A 24,412-nucleotide genomic window follows, 5' to 3' on the forward strand; every position below is an offset into this window, starting at 1 on the left:
GGCTGCACAAGGGGGTGGTAGCCCCCATTACTTCTTCAACAGCTAGAAGTCGGTCTGTGAGCGGACAGACCGAAGAACCCATGTCCAGTGGCCGAGGTGCTGGTAGGCCTCATAATGGTAAGGTTGAAGGCGGCAACACAGCAACGCCCAGTTGAAGAAGGGCTGAGTGGGGGTGGGTCAAAGACTCCACTTGAGGTGGTGCAGATTTGGACCTAGGGGTGCATTCTGTGACAATACTGGCATCAATTCAGAGAGCCAAAGACTGATCTGGGCCAAATGATCGCCACAATGGCCCAATACATGGGACTCTTGATGGCAAACCACTGCAAATTGGCGGATAGTGGCTATGAATGACCAGACAAAAGGGAAAGGGTGAGGGTGGTGGGTGCAATACACAGAAAGGTGGCCATTCTGTAGGAGTTCTTGGAGTTGGAATCAGAGAATCGATTAACGGCCCAGAGTGGCTCAGATGGCAAACCCCCTATTTTAACTCCAATGACAGTTGATGAGATATTTTAACAGAGGACCCTGAATGTAAACCAAACCAAGGACCATGAGTCTCACTATGCAGGGGGCACTGGCTAGTTTGTGGAGGCTCCTGTGCAGTTCCACAGGTCGACCCAAACCATGAATGGCCTCCGATTTACTGTTGTGTGAGTTACTTGTGTTAAATGTTATCAATTATAGGGGCAACAGACACCTCAACAGTTGGTAAAGCAGGTAGTTTTAAGCCTGCAGCATAAGAGTGTAGGGAGGGGGGAGTTCTAACGGAAGGTTGAGGGGAAAAGGGAGCAGCTCGATGCCCACCAGGAGGGCCACCATATCCAAAGTAGGGCAATTCCGGGATGGAGACGGCCCTTCTAGCAGTAACGGAGGAGGCAAGGAGGTTGCTGGACCAGGGAGGCACAGCGGCAATCATCCTCCTAGACCTCAGTTCCGCATTTGACACTGTTAACCATAACATCTTGTCTTGCCGACTCAACAACATGGGATTCACAGGTACGGCACTAACCTGGCTCCAGTCCTTCCTCAGTGACCGCTTCTTCCAAGTCTTTGAAGGAGGTGTTGTGTCCAACCGGTTGCCTCTTAGCTGTGGGGTCCCTCAGGGCTACTCCCTGAGCCCTATGCTATTTAATATCTATCTGAGTCCCCTGGCGGAGATTGTCCATCTATTAGGCATAAAGGTCATTACCTATGCAGATGATACTCAGCTCGTAGTGGCATTAAACCACCCGAGAGGTCATCTGGTACCCTTGGTCCTTGCCTAGAGACGGTGGCCGAGTGGATGGAACTCTCATTCCTTAAGCTCCACGGGGACAAAACTGTGCTTATGCTTCTGGGCAACCCTCCTTCCTCCAACCCTGCTCTCTTGTGGTCGGTTTTTTCTTGGCCTTGCCCCAGCTCCAAAGGCACAGATCAAGAGCCTTGGCATGTGGCTCCACAGCTCCCTCATCTTTAACCACCAGGCCACTAAGCTCTCAGCCACCTGCTATGGCCTGATGAGAATGCTGCGTAAGATCATCCCCTCCTTCCCATCCAGGCAAGAAGGATTATGGTACAGGCTCTTATACTTCTCGCGCGACTATGGGAATGCACCTGGGAGCTCCCAAATTCACTATTCATAAACTTCAAATGATTCAGAATTGCGTGGCCCGCCAACTTCTCCAGATTCCCCGGAGGCAATCTGCAAAACCGGCACTGAGGAGCCTCCATTGGCTCCCAATCTTGACCAGGATACATTTCAAAGCCATGTGCTTGCCTCACAGAGTTATTTGGAGACCGGTCCGGTCATCACTCACTCCCTTGTCACTCCCTATCACCCCCCCCCTCCAGAAACCTCAGCTCAAGCCTCTCCTTTCTGGCTACTCCGAAGAAAGTACGAAGAACTAGATGGGGCGGATGCTCCTTTTACTTTAATGCAACTAATCTCTGGAACACTGTCCCCACCACTCTGTGGAAAGAAACTAATCTGCTGGCCTTCTGCAAACTCTTGAAAGCCCATCTCTTTAAGGAATCTCTCTAATGTTGCTGTTCCTCTGCCTGTTCGGTCCACAAGCGCTGGGAGGCCTCAGGACAGCCATGCACTATACAAATATAAATTCTTTCATTCATTCATTCAATTCCGAAGGGCAGCTTATGACTGATCTCAGGATACATCAAAATGGTGAGGGGCTCTCCCAAAAATACTGTCATGGAACGTGATGGCTTAGGAAAAAAGATGAAATGGGAAATAGTGACCAAATACCTGGCCAGACCCCATCCAAATGTGATTTTGTTGCAGGAGATGAACTTGGTGGGAAACAACAGCAGATTCCTCAACCCGGGGTGCTATTGGCTCCTGACTCATGCTGGTGTCTCTAGGAGATTGATGGGAGTTGGTGTATTGGTGGAGAAGTTGATGCCCCTGCAGGTGACTAATACATTGGGGTACCCCCAGGGATGCTATGTGGCGGTGACTGGCAGTTGGAATGGTATGGGGTTGGTGGTGGCCCCCTGGTTCCAACCACTCGGACTGCAAAGTGAAGCATTGTGAAGCTCAGAGAATGGATAACATACGCTCCAGATTCCCTACTAAGGGAACGTGGACCAATTGACTAGTCTTGGGATCCCCGTAGGGAGGATAACCCTTTGGTATGACTGGACTGGCCAATTTATGTTGGGTCCATAATCTCCAAAGACAACAGTACTTCTGTGCTTCAAATTCCATGCAGTAAGTGCCCAAGTTGGACTATCTGTTGGTGCTACACCACCTAGTGGGAGCCTTTCAGAACATGAAATAATTGCCCAGGGGGATCTTTGACCGCTCTTCAGTTATGATGGTATTTTGAACAAGACTGCCCAGATCTGAGAGGGGGTAGAGACTAGACCCCAGAGAACTAACATATAGGAATGCGCATGATTTGATAAGGCAAGCTACCCAACATTTCTTTAAGGACAACGTAGGGATGGTGAGCTCCAGTGCAACAGTTTGAAAGGCATATAAAACAGTACTGAGGGGCGACTTAATAACACACATCATGGGGGAAAAGCGAGAAAAGGGGAAATCATGCAGAGAACTGGAGGATGAGCTGGTACAAGGGGTGGCTGCATTTGTATCCCACGCTATGAAGAAACGGGCACTGGGACTAGAGGAACTGAGGGAACACTACTAGAGCATGGCCCAGCACATATCAAGGCAGCTCTTCAGAAACAAGCAGGGTAGGTTATATGAAATGAGAAATAAAGCTGGGAAGCTGCTGGCCTTGTAGGCCAAACAGGACGAGGGATAAAGATGGGTACACATGGTATTCACCGTGGGGGGATCCCGAGAAGAGTCTCCGGACAAAATAGCACAGGCTCAAGATTGGAAGAGACCCTGCCCTACATGGCAAAGTCTGTTAGGCACCTTCCAGTTCCCCATCTCTAGGAATAGGGCCCTAGAGGTGGAAAAGAATAAGAAAGAAATCTTTGAGGCGGTGACCCAACTTAGCAGACGAAAGGCCCCGTGCCCCACGGGTCCCCATCAGAGTTTTTTAGGGTGTGAAATCCCATGTAGTGGCCCCCATAAAAGCAATGTTGAGGAAGCGTTGCAGGGAGGAATCCTACGAATGGATTTGAGGCAGGTAACTTTGCCCTCATTCACAAGGAGAGGAAGCAGAAGGAAGGTTGTGCCTCTTATAGGCCAATCTCCCTACTGAATATAGAAACCAAAATCCTTGCCAAGGTGCTATTGTCTAGGATCATGAAGGTGACAGACACAATAATAGACCCCTTTGAATAGGGCTTTACACTATACACAGCGACTAGACATAACCTTTGTTGCCTATTCAGTTATCTGGCCTGGAGGGACTGGATTGGTGAGCGGCTGACACAGCTATCACTAGATGACAGAAAGGTATTTGATTTAGTGGAAGGGCTATACATGATGGCTGTTCTGCCGAAAATGGCATTCAGACCAATATTTTTGAAATGGCTCTGGCTGTTATATCAGGAACTGCCGCTGGCCCTGGTCTGCATAAAAGCGGCACTGTCGAGGACATTTAGGCTCAGCAGGGGCACCAGATAGATGTGCCCCCTATCACCGCTCTTGTTCACACTTGCGATCGAGCCTGTGGTAACTTCGATCTGAAGTAATATCCAACTCTGGGCTTTAAAATGGAACCCAGAATGAGGCGATGTGAAATTGCTGTCCAAGGACAATAGTCTACTGTTTAAGGTGGAGCTGGATTGCTTCATTCCTGTTATTCTGCACAGACTTGAGGCATTTGGTGCATACGCTGTGATCCGTATTAATTGGAACAAATCTATAGCCTTTTCCCCTGATTGAGTGGTCCTTGCCTAGAAAATGAAGCTGTCCGTTGAGATGGGTAAGGAGGGGTTCAGGTACCTAGGCATCTGTATCACCTCGCGTCTGGAAGCCTTTTTCCGGGAAAACCTAGAGCGCATTCTGCATGTATACAAAGGGACGGTGTCCCACTGGAGAAGGCTCACGATTATCGAACTAGCCCAAGCGGTCCTTCTCAAAATGATATTTCTCCCTAGGTTTCAGTATATATAGCAAAACATATCATATAGGGCCAGATGTACGGGCCTTACATTTTGCGACTCGCAATTTGCGACTGGCAAAATGCAATGTACAACAGTGTCACTGACACTGTTAGCGATTCCTAATGGGGTCGCAAATTGCCTGCCTCATTAATATTCATGAGGCAGGTGCTATTTGCAACCCCATTAGTAATGGCAAGCACTCCCAGGGATGGTGGCCTGATGGGGTCAGCAGACCACCATGTCTGTAACTGCATTTTATAGGAAAACAGGATGCATTTAGAACAGAAAAATAAAACGTTTCTGTTTAATTTTTTAAGTGTAGGCAGTGGTCCCTGAGACCAGTGGCTGCTCTTAAAAAATATTTTCGCACACACTCACAAAAGCGAAGGGGTCCCCTGAGGACACATTCCTGTTTGCTAGTGGCTTTACACCTGCTTGAAGTAGGTAGTAAACTGCGAGTGTTTTGCGACCGCATTTGCGTTTGCAAAACAATCATACATTGCAGTTAGACTAGCTATTAGGAAGGGATGCCCTTGGCACACCCCTTCCTCATAGCGAGTCACAAACCATATTTTGTGAGTAGGTAATAGGTTACTGACTCTCAAAGTAAGGTTTGTACATGGGCAGGCCAATTGTGCGGTCAAAAACGGGCCAAATTCTCATTTGTGACCACAAAAAAAAGGTTGTACATCTGCCCCTTAAATTCTTAGAATCTTTTTTTAGAGACGTTGAGAGGCCTGCCAAGGACTGCCCTATATGCACTGACATAGAAAGCAGAGGATGGAAGAGTGACCCTCCCAAATCTGATGTTGAAGTACTGGGCGGCCTAACTGCAGGTAAATAATTATTGTGTATTTACAATGCAGCCAGAACCATCAACATATGCAGACAGGGGGGCGATAGACCCCGGGGGCTACCTTGACTGGCTCTACGGGGCAGTGTGGTGGAACTCACTGCCAATGTTCAACTGTCCAGGCATGTAGTATATGGCAGGATTGTTCACTGCATTTCCCATGATGAATTGGGGCGAACCGAATGCTTGAGTGTGAGGCAGTGTGCTCCCACACTCTTTTTGTTTGAAAAGACTCCCTTGAGATAATCAGCTGATGAGCTCTGGCTGATTCACCTGCACCCAGTGAGTGGTACAGACACCTGAGGAGATTTTGGGCAGCAGTTCCAGCACCCCCAAAAGTATGTTTTGCTCTCTACTGAAGGAAGACAACTGTCCTGAAACAGGTGTCTAGAGATGCACAGCACCGGCCTCAGCAATACGGGTGAAAAACGAAATACTGTCACTGAAGTAAGTGTTATCATGCATTGCATTTACCATGATGCATTGGGGCAAATTGAGTGCTGGAATAAGAGGCAGAGTGCTCCCACCCTCTTTGTTTGGGAAGTGAAAAGAGCACTGGACTGTAGGGGTCAAGTGATTTTGGGGACCCCACTTTGGGACTGTGCACTGCTAGCGCACCTGAAATGTGTGGAGGGTCACAGGAAGTGGCATGTGCTGGGAATATCGAAAGTGGAAGGCGTTCGGAAGGAGAGGTAGATGATTCCATTAGTCAAACTCTAGGCACAATTTGAACTGATGGGGGACGATATCACAGCTACCAACATGTAAAACATATACCAGGGGCTACGGGGCGCCCCTGGATTAGATAGAACTAACAGGCCCTCTACAAACACATGCTGTATCACAAATATATGCTGCACTACTAATGCACAGCCTGCCCCCTCTGGACACCCTACTAAGCAAATAGGAAAACGGTCTGAGAGATTGGAGAACGATGCCTGGGGAACACTTGCATTTATCCCATGAGGTAGGTATACGAGTGCATATATCACTGAGCAGATAGAACACAGGTGGGCCTATTCACAAACGGCATTTTGTAGTATATTTGATAGTACTACAATAGTACTACTTGTGCACTACACGATGCTGTTCACAAACCTACTTGCTGAGGTCTGCACCTCCACCACTTCTATCTTTTATGTGCGAAGATCTTCGCCCCTACTGCGGAGTTCCCCGCACACATACATTTCGTAGTACTTTTTGGAGGTACCGTTGGGGGTGGTTGGAAAATAGGGACAACTTACTACTCAGTTTGAGGTGTCTAGGTTGGGGATAAGGGAGAGCTAAGGATAGGTCAAAGAAAAGGCATGCACACAAAACGGGAAGCCCATTGTATTCTCAAGCTGCACTTCTCTGGTTATTACTGCCATAAAGGCACCCAGTGTATGCTAAAACCTGAATTAGGTCGAGCACCACATATGACTAACTACTGGTACTGCAACATCGCCTATAGAAAATTATGGAGGCAGGAACTTAAAATAGAACCCCATAAGAAATAATTTTAAAATACTTTAATTTAGTCTGATGTTTAAAAAAAATATGTATTTAATTTAATGTAACAAAGTCAGATGTATGGGTGTGTGACCAAGGCAGATACTCCATCAGAGTGACCACAGCTAAGGCTGTCACCACTGAGTGTTGAAGCGTTTTGCGGACACCAGGAATGTATATGGAGATATATCTGTGGCCTAATGTGCCAATATAAACCAAAGTCAGTTTGCTAGACTTGCACAAACCTTGCTTCAGTCAATCATGATCTGTGTAGTGCACCTTCTATTGGCTCCCTTTGGGGACATCAAGGCTATCTATAAGAATACTAAATAACGCCCTGTGCTCAAACGCCCCTAATCATATGGGCAACAGGACATGACACCTTCCATATGTGAAATGTTGCATACCCAGAAGTTGCATCCAAATGACACACCAGAAGGTGGAGCCACCTCCAACTCGATTACCACAGCCATCTCAGACTCAGAAGTAGCTAGAGCTCCTGCTATGCAAAGCGATATTCAACTCCTGATGTGCGAGTTTAACCTCTTCGATGCTGATGACGAGCTGAGCTCGTCATCAGCTACGGCGCTCGTATGCTGATGACGAGCTGAGCTCGTCATGTAACGCTGGTTTTTGCAAAAAAAACAGCACACAGCGGGAAAACCGCTAGCGCGCAAGGGGTTAAGTCAAAGCTCTCTTCTCTAAGACAAGACCTGACCGAAACCATCTCTGAACTCGACCATAATCTACAGAAAGTCGAGAACCGGCTGGATCAGGTCGAGACTTTCACAGCAGAGCAGGCTCAAAGCATATAGAGACTGCAAATTGAGAGGAGTTTGTAAACACCGAATCCCTATGTTACAAAAATGAGCAGTAATCTGTCAGAAGACATAGCCTGGCATTTTACCTATATCTTTGAAGCACATCAAATGTGGTCAGATAAATACAAAATTTAAAAGCATTGTTACTTATTGCTTGGACTTTAATGACCCACCAAATTTCAGCTCGCAACCCATCAGTGACTCATGATCCACAGTTTGGGAAACAATGCAGGGAGATCTCCGCCCCGCTGGCAGAGACCTCAGCCTATGTGAGACATGTTACTAGTAGTAACTTTACACTTATAAATTAGGCTCCACCCCCTGAATGGGTGGAAACATGTAAGTATATGCTTTGTAGTAACGTTACACTCAGAAATAATGAATAGCAAAAAGTAGTAAACTTACTGCAACGTTTAAGAATACATTTACACATGTAAATTTATCTTTGACAGGAGGCCCTAGTTTTTCTAAGTGTGCAGATGCATATGATTTTGTAGGAAAACTATAATCAATTCAAATGACTTTTATTCAGAAGCTGAATATTAGCTCAGGTCGAAGCATGGTTGAATGCCAACAGTGACACTGTGCGCATTCACACAATACCCATTGCTGTACTAGCAATCAACTTTTTACTGAACCATTTTTAAAATGCTTATGATTTAAAAAAGTAAGTATTTTGATTGAATTTATTAATATATTTATCAAATATATTAGGAAGGCAATAGAGTAGACCTCAAGTATGTATTGTTGGTATTTAGTGAATCTATCAATCAACTTCTGACAAAAAAAATATTTCAATGCTTATGATTATTTTTTTAAATATATCTTTATTGAGCTTAGTAATACATTAATCAAATACTTTAGGAAGACAGGACAGTAGACCTCAAGTATGTATTATTGTTATTTAGTGAAAATATTATCCTCGTAGGAGGAACCACTTTCTTAGACCTACTTAGCTCAAAATGCTTGTGTTTATTGACAAATAGAGGTCATATGGGTCCTTGTCCCCAGAGCCTGAATAAGCACAGTGACCACACTTTCATTATAAACATCAAGACACAGTCCCATGTTCGCAGGAACCTGACGGAGGGTGACGCTTTTCACCCGCTCTCTCACCGAGCCACGGATGAACCAGGGGAGGCGGCAGCTCACTTTATTAAGAGTTTCTTGGGAATAGAACTACTATCCACTCTTCTACTAAAAAGAGGAAATAAGTAGAAAAAGCTCTAGAAGACGACAGACGGAGCGTCCCTTACCCTTCTACCCTGGTTCGCTGCTATTGGAAAATTATCCTTATTGGGATGTGGCTTGAATGTACAATACTGAAACATATCATACCACTGGTGTAATTTGGTTTTTATCAAATTCGAATAGACCTACACTGTCACTCTGAGAAATTGATCCTCCGGAACAGAACCAAAACGGACAGATGCCATTTGTACCATAGTGTAACATCGCGGACAAACATACACACTCCTCGACAACGGGAGAAGACCCAGGGACATCACTATTAGTTACCATCTTGCCCTGAAGAAGTCCCTTGAGGACGAAACGCGTCGGCTGTAGACCCTGTGTATAGCTTTTCAACTGAATTGAATAAAGAAACCTCAAGAATACAAGAAATAGTTGATGTGATCATTACTGTTTACCTTAATAGAGATAACAGTTTCTAAGAACGTTTAAGTGGTGCACCTTGACCTTTTCTCTTCACAGTCCCATGTTCGGGTCAGACCTTTGTGACACCAAACATGCTACGTTCACTCCTAGGGCTCCCTGTTATGTCTGTGGGGACATACTGAGCTGGAATTTATGATGCAAACACAAGGAGAGGATGGACGGAGCACTGAAACTTTTCAGGCACTCACCCGGAGTCACAGATCTGGGTTGAATCTATCATCGTTCTTTATGTCACTTTGCCACCGCAGTTCAGAGCCAGCCATATGCAAATCAGTCTTGACCTTGTCCCTCATGGGAACAGTCCAGCCCGAACTGCCATGCCAGGTCTTCCCTTGACCGGAAACAAGCATCCAGGGACCAGTTTGGGGTAACACCCCTCCTCATTAAGGCTAGCTTGAATCCAGTGGCAAAGTGAGCAAGGGACCCACGTCTGGGCATACCCTGCCACCTTAGGGCGAACAAAGCAAACGCAAGGAGATGATGGACGGAGCGCTGAAACTTTTCAGACACTCACCCCAAGTCACAGATCTGGGTTGAATCCATCATCGTTCTTTAGCTCACTTTGCCACCCCAGTTCAGACCCAGCCATATGCAAATCAGTCTTGACCCTGTGCCTCATGGGAACAGTCCAGCCCAAACTGCCAAGCAGGTCTTTCCTGGACCGAAAAGAAGCATCCTGAGACTGGTTTTGGGGTAACACCCCTCATCAGCTAGGCTAGCTTGAATCCAGTGGCAGAGTGAGCAAGGGACCCACGTCTGGGTATACCCTGCCAACTTAGCACCATTTTTACCATTAACGCCATTGCCTCCAACTTTGCCACCATTACTACCATTATAATCACCTCTACCATTACCTGTATAATCTCCATTATTACAACTAAGCTTACTACAGCTATTACCAGCTGCACCACCATCAGCACCAATACCATTAGCACCACAACTATCACAACCATTATTACCACCATCATAAATAGTACTATCACAATGATATAATTTTACCTAGAACCACAGTCACCACTGTCAAAGCTGTCATATCATTGATCCTACCACCATCACCACCACTATCACCCCATTGATACCACTATCCCTAGCACCACTTCTACCATCATCACTACTTCCACCACTACTACTACCACTGCTATCACTAGAGCCACCACCACCACTATTAAAACCATCATCTCCACTACTACTACTATGACCACTAACACCATCACTATTATCCCTACTGCTACCACTATCACCCCTATTAGCAACATCATTACTACTACCACCACCACCATCTCCAATACTACGCCACCATTACAAAGATCTCATGTGTTTGTCACATGTTTGTCTGTGTAAGAGAAATTTGATGTAGCACAATAGTCTAAGTTGTGTGCTATCATTAATACATAAAAAAGGCGGCAGACCAATTGGCTTTGCCAATGTTTGTTTAGTACTTTGTCTCTAGCTGATGTAAGGTTACGTATAAGCAGGTCTGTACAGGAGCTCCAATGTAATTGCTCTCATATTCCAGACAATGCCAACTAACTGTAGTGATTGCTGTCTAGTTCTCAAGGTGACCTCCAAATTGAATGGCTGACCCTTTAGGCTTGAAATAACACGGCAAGGTCTTCAGAAGAGTGGTTGTCCTACTGGTATATACTGGGTGTAGTACTTATGAGACTTGATTGCAATCTCAGTTTTCACCCACATGTGGGAATGCAGGCAGATATTCTAACAATCTTTGTCTTAATTAACTGTAATTCATGAGCACTAGTTTACATTTAGCTATTTTTCTGTCAAAACTCATGTCTCTCCTTATATTTGCAGAGCCTCTCGGGAACATCCATCAGTCCAAGAGAAGAAGAAGTCAACCATCTGGCAGTTGTACGTACACAGATCATAATGGTAGAGGGAAAGCCTCAGCTTGTCTAACTTAGGACCTGATTTATATATTTGTGTAGATTGTACTGGCTCATTAATTTAGTTGCGGACCCACATTAAGTTTGGTCACTGCGGCGATTACTCTATCTCCGCCACCGCCAAACGTCTTTGACAGCCCTGCGCAGTAGGGACAGTTGGAGAAATGGCCACATGTCCACCCGCCCAATTACGATGGGCGGACATGTAATGGTGAGGGTAGCATTATGTTTTTCTTTACAAAAAGAAAATCACATTTTGGGATTTTCTTTTTGTAAAGAAAAAACAAATGCTCTGTGCTACTGGGCTGCGTTCTGCTGACACAGCCTCATAGCAGAGTGTAATATGCATTATGAGGACCCGCTGTAACAGCCGTTCCTGGCAATGTTTTTTTATAAATAAACACCGGCTTGGCAGTCATTTATAAATAGGGCGAGCAGACACACCACCATGTGGATTTTTGTAAATTACTCAGTCGCCATGGCGGAATGGCGGGCCATCCGCCCATACTTAATTCAGGCCCTTAGTTTGGCAATGGAGGTGCTGAGCAGTATTTGTGGAGGAAGGGACAGAGCAGCTGTGGTAGATGCTTAATGCTTTGTGGAAATGGCTTGATTATGTACAAGGGGCTAAGGAACTTAAGAAAATCATTGATTATGTAATAAATGTACAGTATAGGAAGTGATGCTTGGACGTATGTGGTGTGGGTGAACATGACTATTTCTGATAGGAGTGAAGCTGATTGTGATTGTGGTGGAAAAGTGAAGGAGGGGCGTTGTGAAAAAAATTGATGGCTATATGTTACTGGGGAGCCTGGGAAGTGCATTGGAAATAATCTGAAAAAGCAGTATCTTGGAAGAGCTAAGAGGTTCCTATTGTGTAATTATTTAATAACAATATATTCCAGTAGAAGGTGAGGCACATGTATTTAGGAAGAACCCAAGTAGTGTATAATGTGTAGGAAGCTGGCACGTGTGTGTTGCGGAGGAAGCTAAGAAGTATGTACTTTGAGACTAATTGTACATTTGTGTATCCCCTTTTCTAACTACTGCAAAGTCCATAGGACTTCTCCTTGGTGAAAAATAAGTAATAGGAGGGTGAACACGTTATAGAAATACAGTTACAGACCGCCTTATGTTAAGAATGAACAAATGTCACATACTTCCTGAGAATTCAGACTATTTTTGGACCTGATGATCAAGTTGTCCCCTTAGCCATTGGGGGAGTGGAAGGCAGAGTGTTCTCTAAATTGTGATTTCTATTACTTAGCTTTCAGCACCCAGCATGGTGGGTCACAGTAATTTAAGGTCTAGACAAATGTAATGAATAAGCACCTTGAACTTGCTTAGTGCTTCGTTTATTGAATACAATGAACCTAACTGTAGTTCCTTTTTAATCCTCTGTGGTCTGGTGTTAATATCTCCACTCCACTTGACAATATGTTAAAGCAGACTCTAAAGACCACCTAATACCTGCAAAACAGATTTCTGTCCTATTAGTTGTGCTCTGCAATTCACTAGACCGTTGAGAGACATTCCACACTAAAATCTCTGCTGCCAGGCACTCACAAGAATATTCCTCACCGAACCAGAACAATGCATGAGTGAACACGTGTGGTACTTACTCTGTGCACCCTATCCCCAGTCTTTGCTTGCATAGTTCTCTAAACACTGAAAGGCTGCACACTTGGACCTGCCTAAGGGAAATTGCCTCTTAAATTCACAGTAGATGACTTATACTTGCAACAAACGATTGCTTGGGCTTTTCTCAATGTGCCATGCTTTAGGGTGCTTATCTTTCCAGCTAGTAATGCTCATGGTGGGCCTAACGCATTGTTTTACAAATTTGAAGATGATTGAAAAAGGGAAGTCGATCAGAAATTCCAGCAAAACATTAATGAGTGCAAACAGTCACTAGCAGACTGCTCACTGTGATATACTGGGATCATCTCACTCTTACTCAAACCCATGCCTGTATACACAGTGAGAGAGAGAGAGGATGAAGATACATGCACAACCTCCCTTAGACACACACCACACTAAGATTTCTAGAATCCAATGGTTGTGCAGTTGTTCACCACAGAATTGGACAGTTCATCCCAACCATAGATCATCCCGGCATGCTTCATCATTGGTGACCTGTCCACACCAAAGTCAGAAAATACTATCTATATAGACTCAACCGCTAGTCGGAAGTTCTTAATATGTGTTTTGGATATAAGCAAGGATCCAGAGTGATTAAAAACATCTTAGGGTGTACCCACTCAGACATCTCTCTTGAATAATGGGTTACCCTAGATATGATTGATATCTAGGGTACCCGATTGATGTTTGATGAGGCACTATGCGTCAGCCATCCCATTACATTTGCTATCATATTTTGTCCTTACAAACACGCTAATTTGGTCAGCAACCTTCTTCAGGGCTATTCTAATCCCTGCCTATTCTACATCTCAGTCATGCAACGTGATGAAGCATAAGGCTCTCATGCCTGTATTAGTCCATAAGTGGTCTTAAACTGCAAAACAAAAAAACGGAATAGAAAGCTGATTTCACACAAAACTGAATATTAAAAGGAATAAATACAAAGAACAGCTGCTCAAATCTAATGGACACTGTAATTCACTCACAAATAATGATTCAAATGAGACGTCATTATTATATGACTGCAAAAGAAAATGTGGTCATGCAGGTATTCGTTGCACACAGACATCGGTTTGCCTTACTTTTAACTTGGGCTCATGTTATGACGTGGTCATGTAGAGGGACGCTTCCCTATAGACACACTTGTGTATATGTAGAAAGTAGGCATAAGGAGATTGTATTATTCTGTTGTTTCATTATTATGTTTTGTCTTGTGCTGTGGTATATATATATATATATATATAAATATATATATATATATATATATATATATATATCCTCGAACTCCGTGAAATTGCTGAAGCAGCCTGCTTGTATCGCCTGCCCCAATTAACACATACACGGACCTGGACTTCGGTGCAAAATTTATTTATTTATGCGTGCTAGTCGCCATAACGTTTCGGCTCGAAAAGAGCCTTGTTCACATGACAACGTGAAAACAAGAACACACCTTTTTAAAGTGACCATTCCCTTGCACGTGATACTGCTTATCAAGATGGACATAGAAAAAAGATTCACGCTGCCACATTGATACATATACAGGTATTTCCAATTATATCAAATGGGATGTACAAATGTGCAATAATTAAAACATTGTATCTAAATCATCAGTTATGCTTATTCATTTCTTAAATACTAGATTAAAAAATGTATATTACAAGCATTATAACTTAAGCTTTGTTTGTTAATACAAAAAACAATTTACATTGTGCAAAAATACGCCATATATAAATAAATATATCAGCAATGTTTAAAAACTTGCACTTGATAGGATAACTGTGTAAACCTGATGCCAGAGCATTCAGGTAACCCCATTATATTCAAAATCTGGCTTGTGCAAAATAATCGCCAATGTGCAAAATATCGCAAATCCAATCATTGACTAAGCGCCGCCATTCATTGTAATCAAGTGAAGTGCACAGATCAATAGATGCAATATCTAAAATAATTGAATCATTGCGTTATCTTTTTTTGAAATTTCTTGGGCTGTGCCAATATATATATATATATATTAAGCTCAAACTGTCCCAGTCCTTCTCCTGCGCTCCAGCCGGCCTCGCCGGGAAACGGACACCCAGAATCACGTGGTTAAACAGGTCTTATTTATTTCAGCCACAGTCAGACGCGTTTCGAATACAAAGTATCCTTGTTCACTAGCAGAAACGCAGTCCGCTTTCAGTTTTTATGCTGTGTTTTTCTCAATAGTGCTTTCACCCCCATCACATGGTACATAAACATCGAAGAAACACTTCACAGTCTGCAGTTTTCGTGGCTAATGTGCCCAGATGAGCACATTAACGGGCATCTCTAAAATTGTAATTTTGTAAAGACCAACATCTAATGGATGTACACTTTATAAAATGCATAGATGCAACACATTGTATAAAAGACGAGTCATTCATTTTGTAAATGACTCCAACTGCCACATTAAACTGAATAAACATGGGTTAAACATAAAATCAGTGGATATGATAAATATATTACTATATATAAGTATATTTAAATATATATAAAAATATTATATTAAAATAACAATTTATATATACAATCAATGACATCACAAAATTATTATTTAATCAGTTAGCTTTTATACCATTGGCACACAGTATCTCGGAATAAATTCACCTTAGTCTGCTCTGGTTGTTCCCCTTCAGGTATCCTATAGATGTGCAAAGCTAGCAAAAGTTTACAAAATTATAGACGCCTCATATAAAAGTGCCACATAGAATGTTGGCATGTAAAGTGCTAAAAGTGCAGTACCGTGAATTGTGCAAAATATGCTGGTTAGTGCAATTAAGTGTGGAGAGGATTAAAAGATATACACATTCAAAAGTCAATATGTATATTAAAATGTGAAGTTAAAAACAACAGGGTCTTGGGAAATCGGGAAAATTTAATTTACAGCAAATGAATGTAGGGTTGTCGACTCAATGCAAAGATGAGCTCATATGACATGTAGATTTATAGATATAATTTAGCAGGGTCAGATGTTACAAGAAATTGTGCAGGTCCTCTGTATTGTTGAGCCCTTTTGGCTGCTTGCTGTCTAGTTCAAGAATGAACTTAGACTCCAGTTTTCTAAGTGCCTTTTCTCTATTACCACCTCTTGGATTGTCCGGGATGGCAGCAATTACGAAATATTGTAGGCACTTCAAATCGTTGCCATGCACTGCTTTAAAATGCCTGACCACTGGGTACGCCGTATCGTTGTTGACAATTGCTTTCAAGTGTTGGAGAATTCTGACATGTACCTGTAGTTTTGTACTTCCCACATAGTGGAGACCACAGGTACATGTCAGAACGTATACAACGTACTCAGTTTTGCAATTGTATAACTCCAGGATTTTGGTTTCACATGGGCTGAATGGAGTTTTATATTTGGTCGTAGAAATACCAAATTTGTAGGCCCTGCATGATGTGCATTTATGAAATCCTTCTTTGGGCTTCAGCCACATGCTTTTGGTACTTTTGGCATTTTCAGGATTGCTAAGCACTATCTGGGATCTCATAGAGATTCTTCTGCGGTATGTGATGGTTGGTGCTATGACTGCATCCGTTAAAACTATGGGCCAATTGCGATTAATGATAGAACGAATTTGGCAATGTTGCTTATTGAATGTGAGGATGAGTCTTGGTATGCTGTTGACATTTGTAGGCTCTGCCGTGATAGCAGGTGGATCTAACAAAGATTCCCTAGATCTCATATTGACTTTGCTCAGAGCCTGATTGAGGGTAGATGTCTTATATCCTCTTTTACGAAATCTCTCCAGTGCTTCCCTAGTGCATTTCTCTTGTTGTTTTACGGTGCTGCATATATGTTTAATCCTAAACAATTCACTGTAAGGTATGCTTTCTATAAGATGTTGAGGGTGTGCACTGGTTGCATGTAACATGGAGTTTCCAGCTGTCTTTTTTCTGTGAAGCATAGTGTGGATGTTCCCTGCCTCTACGTACACTTTAACATCTATAAACTCCACTTCAATTTCAGGTTAACTCGATTTTCATTGAGTTTGTCAATAAACATTTTTGCACTCTAATCATTGCCACACCACAGAATAAAAACATCATCAATAAAGCGTAGCCAACACTTTACATGTTTCTTGTATTCCTCCCGGTGCACCACTTTCAGGACCTGCTCCTGCCACCAGCCTCCCATCAAACAGGCATAGCTGGGGGAGAAGCAGGATCCCATTGCCACTCCTCTCTCTTGTTTATACACTTGTGTGCCGAACATGAAATAGTAATTATTGAAACACCAGTCAATGCTCTTGATCAAAATGTTGTTATGTTCATAGCACTCCACTGGTTTGTTGCTGAGGAAGGGCCTGATTGCCTTCAGCCCCACATCATGTTCTATGCATGTGTATAAGGATTCAATGTCCAAAGTTATTAGTCTAATACTCACGTCCCACTCGATGTTTCTTATTGTCTTCAAGAAATGCCCTTGTCCTTGACATAGCTCGGAAGATCTTTAACCAAGTCTTGTAAATAATAGTCGACATATTGGGATAAGTGTTCTCCCACACTGTCAATTGCAGCTATAATTGGTCGACCTGGGATGGGGCTGACCTCTTTGTGGGTCTTGGGTATAAAGTAGATGGGGGGAATAATTGGGTTGGCATTCCATAGAAAATCAAATTCTTCTTTAGAGATCATACCGTCCCATCTGAATTGATGTAAGTGTTTTCTTAGTGCCTCCGTTGCCATATTGTATTCTTTGTTGTTGGTCTTTCTATAACATGCCTCATCTGATAGCTGTCTGTGAGCCTCTTTTAAATAGTCATTTCTGGGCCACAGAACTATGTTGCCGCCCTTGTCAGATGGCTTGACAATAACGTCAGTATTTTTACCCAATCGGTCCATCAAATTAGTGTATTCTGTCTCATTTTTGCCCTTCTTTTGTTGGTTATGGTTGATGCGATAATATAATCGTCATTCGTTACCCACTCGTGGTAGATGTCTATCGCATCTTTAGGCATTTGCGGTACAAAAGTGGATTTGGTTTTGTACGGGCTGCTACTGGCTCCCTTCTGTGTTATAGCAGCCTGTTGTAGTTGTACCTGGGTCAACATCTCCCGATCATCTTCTTCATTGCTGAGCATTATTGATTGGGCTGCTGTCAGTAGCGGCACATCTGCCACTGTTAGATTGTGTGTGCCCGATTGGCCCTCTGTGTGTGTGGTTTGTTTGTTCACCAAACCATTCTTTACAGTGAAGAATTTGATCAATTTAAGTTTGCGAATGTAATTAAAGGTGTCGACTCTCGTTTGTGTATGCATGAAGTTGTTGGGCTGGCAATATGATAGACCTAATTTGAGAATTCGTATGTTGTTTGTGCTCAGTTTCATATTGGTCAGATTGATGATTGTTTTATCTTCTTCATCATTAATTTTTTCTTGCGCCAATATCCTTTTTTGGCTTTAAATTTGTTTTTGTTACGCCTTTCTCTTCTTTTGGCGTTTCTGCTTTTGACTACGGCTGTGTTTTTGTCCGAGGTCTTAGGGTGTTGCGCCGGTCCTCCACCAAAAAATCCATCTCCTTCTCTAAGTCCAGCCTTCTAGTTTCCACATTCGCTTCTGCCTCACTCCTATTGCTGCCTGTGGAGCTGAAACTGCTGTAGGATGAGTCCGTGTCAGAGTTTGCCTCTCCTGAGCATTCTGCTGCTGGAGGTTTGTGCTGTGTATTCTCTTGTGGGGTTGTCTTTGTAGGGTTGGATTTGAGCTTCTTAGCAGTGACGTATTTTCGCGCGAATGTATAAATTCTACCCTGTTCGTAATCCGCCAGGTCTCTACCGAATTTGTAGACCTTTCTTAGTTTAATATATTTATATTTAGGACCAACTTTTCCCTTAGACAAAGCGTTTTTTGTTTTGCTAATAACTTTGGTGTGAATCTTCACAACATTTTCAAAACTTATGTCCCAGTTACATTAGCTGCTGCTTGGAAAGGTTCGGGCTGATTGGTCAAGTGGAGGGCCGAGAAAACGGGGGGGGGGGGGAGGGGAGGGGGCATCTCAAAGCACTTTTTCCCCATGCAATGTCTTTGGGGAATTTGCTTTTTTTTTAACACGAATACAGCCTGAACCAATGAATGGAATTCAAATTTGACAGAAAACTAGATCTTCGTCCAGAAAGAGTACTTTTTGTAATTTGGTGTAAATCTGTACCCGAATGGGACCCTAAGATTCAAGGTCCAGAGGAAAAAAAACTCACACACAATATCTCCTTCGTGCCCAGCTTGAGGTTGGGTGCCTGTGAGAGGGTTGGCTGCAGGGCCTGGCCACAGTCATGACCCAGTTCCTAACCCCTGGTGGTGGTTGTAATAACGTTGGCAATTATATATTACTTTACGATAAAAAATATAGAAATTCACAGAAAAAAACAAAGATTACCGAGACGCTATAGTTAGGTTCACGTTTTACATGCACCAAACTATTGGAACTTTGGCACTTATAGTTTTAGTTATGTGAAGAAACTCTAACTTGTGCCATTAAGTAACTTTAGGCCATGAGTTATAGTTGCTTAACATAAGTAAAACTGTAAGTGTAACTATAGCTGCCAAATTTCTATGGTTTTGTATGGGTAAATCGTGAACATAACTATAACGTTCCCTGTAACCTTTGATTCTTTTAGTAGGTATTATGCCTGTCATGTATTTTATTTGTTATTTTGAGATTGTAATATTCATGCATGGAAGGTCCTTAGATTTCTTCCAAAGATTCTAAGTTGTGATAAATACCCCCAGGTTTCAAGGTGACAGCAAAAGTTAGGTGAGTGGGTCAGCATTGTAGTTCTCTAGAACAAGGCTTTTGTATTTCTCCAGATACTGGCTAATCACAGCTTACCTCAAGAGTTCTATTGATGCAGTAATAAGGGTATAGGTCCCTCTACAAGCCCACTCAAAAGGCATGCTTGGTCTGCTAGATTAGTGGCGACTGTGTCAAAGAATCTTGGGATCATCACTGGCCAAAGGTTCCCAGCATACTTGATGTTGCAGTCTTCTGTGTGTGATGGTTTTGTATCCACAAGACATGGTCTTTTAGGACAATAGCTCCAATTATGGGCTTCTTGCAATGTTTGGTGGGGCCTGTAACAGTTGTTATCAGCCCCATCAGGATTCTGAGATTCATTACAACACCCAGTAATATATTCTCATTGAGTCCAGGTGCTCAAAGCATCTGAAAGGTCCAGATAAAACCATGGGGTAATGGGAAATTACCAGAGAACTCAAACACCAGTATTATTGACCACCCAGATAATTTCCTAGTCCTCAGTGGAATTTCAGGGTTTCATATATAATCCCGGGCATTTCTTGTACTCTCAGTATTATTAAATCTAGGGGTGAAGAATTACCACACCTGCACCTGAATGTTCAGAACAAATATATTCTCTAAAATATCAATAATGGGACCCACTGAATGTTTAGAATAATTGAATATAGTCCGGGGAGCTTTGACATCTCTTATTAAGTTAACACCTCTCACAGCTGTTGGAAGTTTACTTTATAAGAAAGAAATTGTTATAGACTGCATGTCTACCATGTTATTTCCCTTTTTCATGCTTTTCAATCCCCCTTTCTGTTTCAGCTTTAGTCGGCTCTTCAGCTCCTCTGCGAGTCCCCCTCCTGTAAAGAGGTCCTACCCATCGGTGAACATCCACTACAAGTCTCCGACGCCAGCAGGATTCAGCCAGCGCCGCAGTCACACCATGTGTCAAATCTCTTCAGGAGGTCGCACACTAGAGTTCTTCCCTGACGAGTGAGTTGTTAGACCTTGTCAGGCCATCAGAGTACATAGCTGGAAGAACAAAGTCTAACATCACCTTTCTTTATTTTTTATAAATGGAAATGTGGTGCACCCAGCATAATCCAGGGGTCAGGCTGTTGGCTGGCTTATTCAAAGAGAACGGATAAATCCTATTGATTGTAACATTAAAGGTTCTTCTTAAATGCAACATATTTCCGACATCTTGTAAATGCAGGCTTTAAGGTCTCTGGAGAGAAAATACCAGTGGCTTTTATCTGAAAGACACACATGAGCAAAGGACAACAAAAACAGGAACATGGAAAAGTGAGGCTAAATAATAGAGAGTTTGGAAGAGAGGAGTAGATGATATGAGTAGAAAATGGATAATGCTTATATTGAGAAACAGTCACAAAGAGTTTATAATGAGATAGTGAACTGAAGGGTTTGGATTTCCTGGCTTGTGATGTCCTTTCTTGCTTGCTGTATTTGCCTTCCTGATGCATGCTTGCTGCTATTTCGTGTATCCTCACTAAGGATGTTTAATGTCATGCCTCTCTGGTTCCCTGTTAAATAATGAAGGCCATTTTGTCTTGCAACCAATTCCGAAGATTCCCAAGAGTATGCTCTTGTGTTCTAGTGGATGAGAAAGTGTGGCGCAGCATATAACCAAAACACTTTGGATTATAGTACATGTCACAAAACCTTTCACTTAATCTGTGTGAGGTATTATGGAACATCTGAACTCACAAGATATGGTTACAATTATTGGCAGCTCCAGATAGCTGCCACATTTTTCTATGATCCATGCACAAGCCCAATAATGTGCATAGTTCTCCTTTTTGCAAGCCCTGAATGACAAAACAAGCTTTGCTTATCCCTTGAATGAGGCCCAAGAACACCTTACTCTACGTTTGTGTGTGCTTTTGTTGTGTAGACCGTACTCATCTGTTTGAGAAACTTGTGAAAGGCTTTTTGGGTCCACTTCTTATGGCATTTGTCTCTCATTATCTTATTTATGGGTTTTGAGCCAGGTTGTCACTACTAGTTTTCATAAACGAACAAGTCTGATGAACTAGTTAGGTTTACACAGCCAAGCAGGGTAGTTCGGAAAATGCCCCACAGCCATCTCAATAGCTTTAAATTGAAATTCATAATCCGTGATTTTGTGAAGTTTTTCTGTACAGTGGCCACAAGTTACATGAGACGTTTGCAGCCAGTCCTAACTCAATAATCCTCAGAATGTTTCATGCTTTCCTGTCATAGTTAGGGCCTACGAGCCCAGGCATATCTCTAGCTTTTGGCTACAGTCGGGTCTTGTTGTGCACGGTATGTGGTCACTTGGTAGTACTACGTAAAAGTTTTGATAGTTCACTAATAGGTCAAAGTTGGTTTTGTGGCTCATCTTGCAATGTCTGTGGAAGAACTCTCTTGCCTCTCCAATAGTTGATAACAGATACTAGAGGCAACTTGATCAAATAAGAGGGCATAGGGCATAAATATGAAATCTCTAGCAACAGCTGGAAAGAGAGTAAGTGGAAGAACAACAGGGTGAGATTCCAGAGGTCTATAGCACTAGGTTGGAAACATTCATAACTTATAAAGAGAAGGGTGGAAGAATGCATGCAGGTTCACTGAACACAAGTGTGGGAGCATATGTGCCACAGTGACAGGACCCAGGGGTTAAACTTGTCCAAATAAATCTTTTTCAACCAACAAGTTTAGGAGTATAAAACCAAACAGAATGCCTGACCATGCAGAAGGTAGTAAGACATGTTTTATTCTGACAAAGAAAACACTATAGTGAGATTGTTGCAGTTAATTTGAGGAAGCTGATACTCTGCGATTTACCATGGGATACTCTCTGGCAAGTGGCTGTCCATGATAAATGTCATCCAGATGTGTTTACCTTTTATAACACCAGGTACACAATAGTCTTTTGCATCTCTTAAGTTTTACATGTTTAAAGACTTCCCCAGAATGTATTCTAAGGTCCTCGACCGGCAGTGCGCCCTTTTCAGAATGTTCCTTACCTTCTCTAAAAAAGCAAGCCTAATGCTGAGCTTGTGAAGATGTTAGTACTAAAACAATTTATCAGGCCAGAGGCCGACTCTCTATGCTTTATACAGCCATCACTGATTGGGGCCAGTTGTTCTTTGCACCCTGGTCACTTCAAGCCGGCCATCAGGTTATGGTGTCACCACCTCCAAGTTCTTTTATAATTGTGCTGGTCGGGAATGTAAATCCATGGCAAAGTGACCAGATATAGGAGTAAGGAAATGACCGTAATAACTATAGATTTCTTTATCCCCAAGATATTTGAATTATTTTGCATATAGGAACAAACAATGTGAGTGTGGCATTTCAGGAATATTACAGGCCTATGCCATCGCACAGTTTATTGAGAGACTACATGCCAATGTGCCCCTCATCCCATCTTCCACAACAAACTCCCTTCCAAGACCTACCTGCAGACAAAAGAGCAGCGGAGAACCAGAAAGAAATCCAATCAGCAGAATATTATTACAGGTTCAAGCAACATACTGACACTTTGTTCTGTTAGAGTCACCCCCTTGTGCCATCAACACTTCACAACACTGACAATCAGCGGTCCCGAAGAAGTGTCAGGTCTCTTAATGTCCTAGGGCATGACAGCAAAGGGATTGCATCCCTAAGATGATCAATTAGTGGCTTCCACATGGCTTAAAAATGACGCCTATTCATCTCCATGCCTATAAAATGCCAAGACCGCCTTGTCCAACCAATCAACATGCAAGGCTTGCTTTTCCCGTGATTTGGAGTGGTTGGTTTGGCTGCCAATAACTATAGGTTTCTTAGCACTTACACCTCTTCCTATTACTACAAAACCGTTATAGCCCACATTACCCTTAGGCTATAATTAGAAGTTGTTTACCTGGATACTTATGTCCTCTAGGAATATAGGTACATTCTGGGTATACCAGACCTATTACTGGACCACTTATAATGGCTTCCTAAGAATCACAGATGCTGGCCTGGTTTTCATTCTAGTTATCAATGAAAACACAGAACTGGAAGGGCAAAACTGCTGTATTTCTTATTCTTGGGCACCCTGACTTGTGCCTCTAATTGTTATACAAACAGTTTTGTAGTACCCTTGTAATACTTAAAGATTCAGAATTAGTTGGTGAGGCTTCTACAGTGGTTACATTTCACTCATTATAATTAGTACTGAAGCAGAGGCATGAGTACCAGCTACGGTTATGAAGAAGTAAACCTAATATGAACTTGGCAGGTTATTGATTTACACTAGTGATTCACTTCTTTTTTGTATCAAGAATATGTCACCTATTTGAAAATGTAATGAGGACCTATGTTATACACATAGTAGTTTCAAGGTATTTTAGCTCCCTGTGTAAGGTACATTTTTACACCTTTATTTTTATTCTGATCTCCCCACCATCTTTCCCTTACTCTTGTCACCTTCTGACTCACTCTATCTGCCACATGGCGAAGGAGTGCATCTCATCACCATTTTGGTATTGCAAATAATTGTAAGGCTACTTGTTTGTGGTGTCTGTGACATTCTCAAGCATGTGGCACAATAGGCTAGCACCATTGTGGCCTACTCACAGGAACAGCCGTAGTTATAGGTAAGTAACTATTTTATTTACATGGAATGTTCCTGCTAACTCATCCAACCTATGCTTGCTTTGTTTTTCCAGGCTTCTTGCACACTGTACAGGGCAATGTCTGCTTTCTTTTCTCTCTGCTTCTGA

The 24,412-nt window shown here is 42.7% G+C and overlaps 1 protein-coding gene across 4 annotated transcripts in view; it reads left to right on the forward strand.

Annotated features, from left to right (window-relative positions):
- The window catches only part of MAPK8IP3 (mitogen-activated protein kinase 8 interacting protein 3), a 599,057-nt gene that overhangs the window by 323,900 nt on the left and 250,745 nt on the right, over positions 1–24,412 (forward strand). For all 4 annotated transcript variants that reach the window (XM_086941240.1, XM_086941238.1, XM_086941239.1 and 1 more), the window contains 2 exons: positions 11,182–11,238; positions 20,499–20,669. In XM_086941240.1, the coding sequence (XP_086797366.1) occupies positions 11,182–11,238; positions 20,499–20,669 (228 nt within the window). The remainder of the gene's footprint in view (positions 1–11,181; positions 11,239–20,498; positions 20,670–24,412) is intronic.

Source organism: Lissotriton vulgaris, chromosome 10, assembly GCF_964263255.1.
Source record: "Lissotriton vulgaris chromosome 10, aLisVul1.2, whole genome shotgun sequence".
NCBI classification, from domain to species: Eukaryota; Metazoa; Chordata; class Amphibia; order Caudata; family Salamandridae; genus Lissotriton; species Lissotriton vulgaris.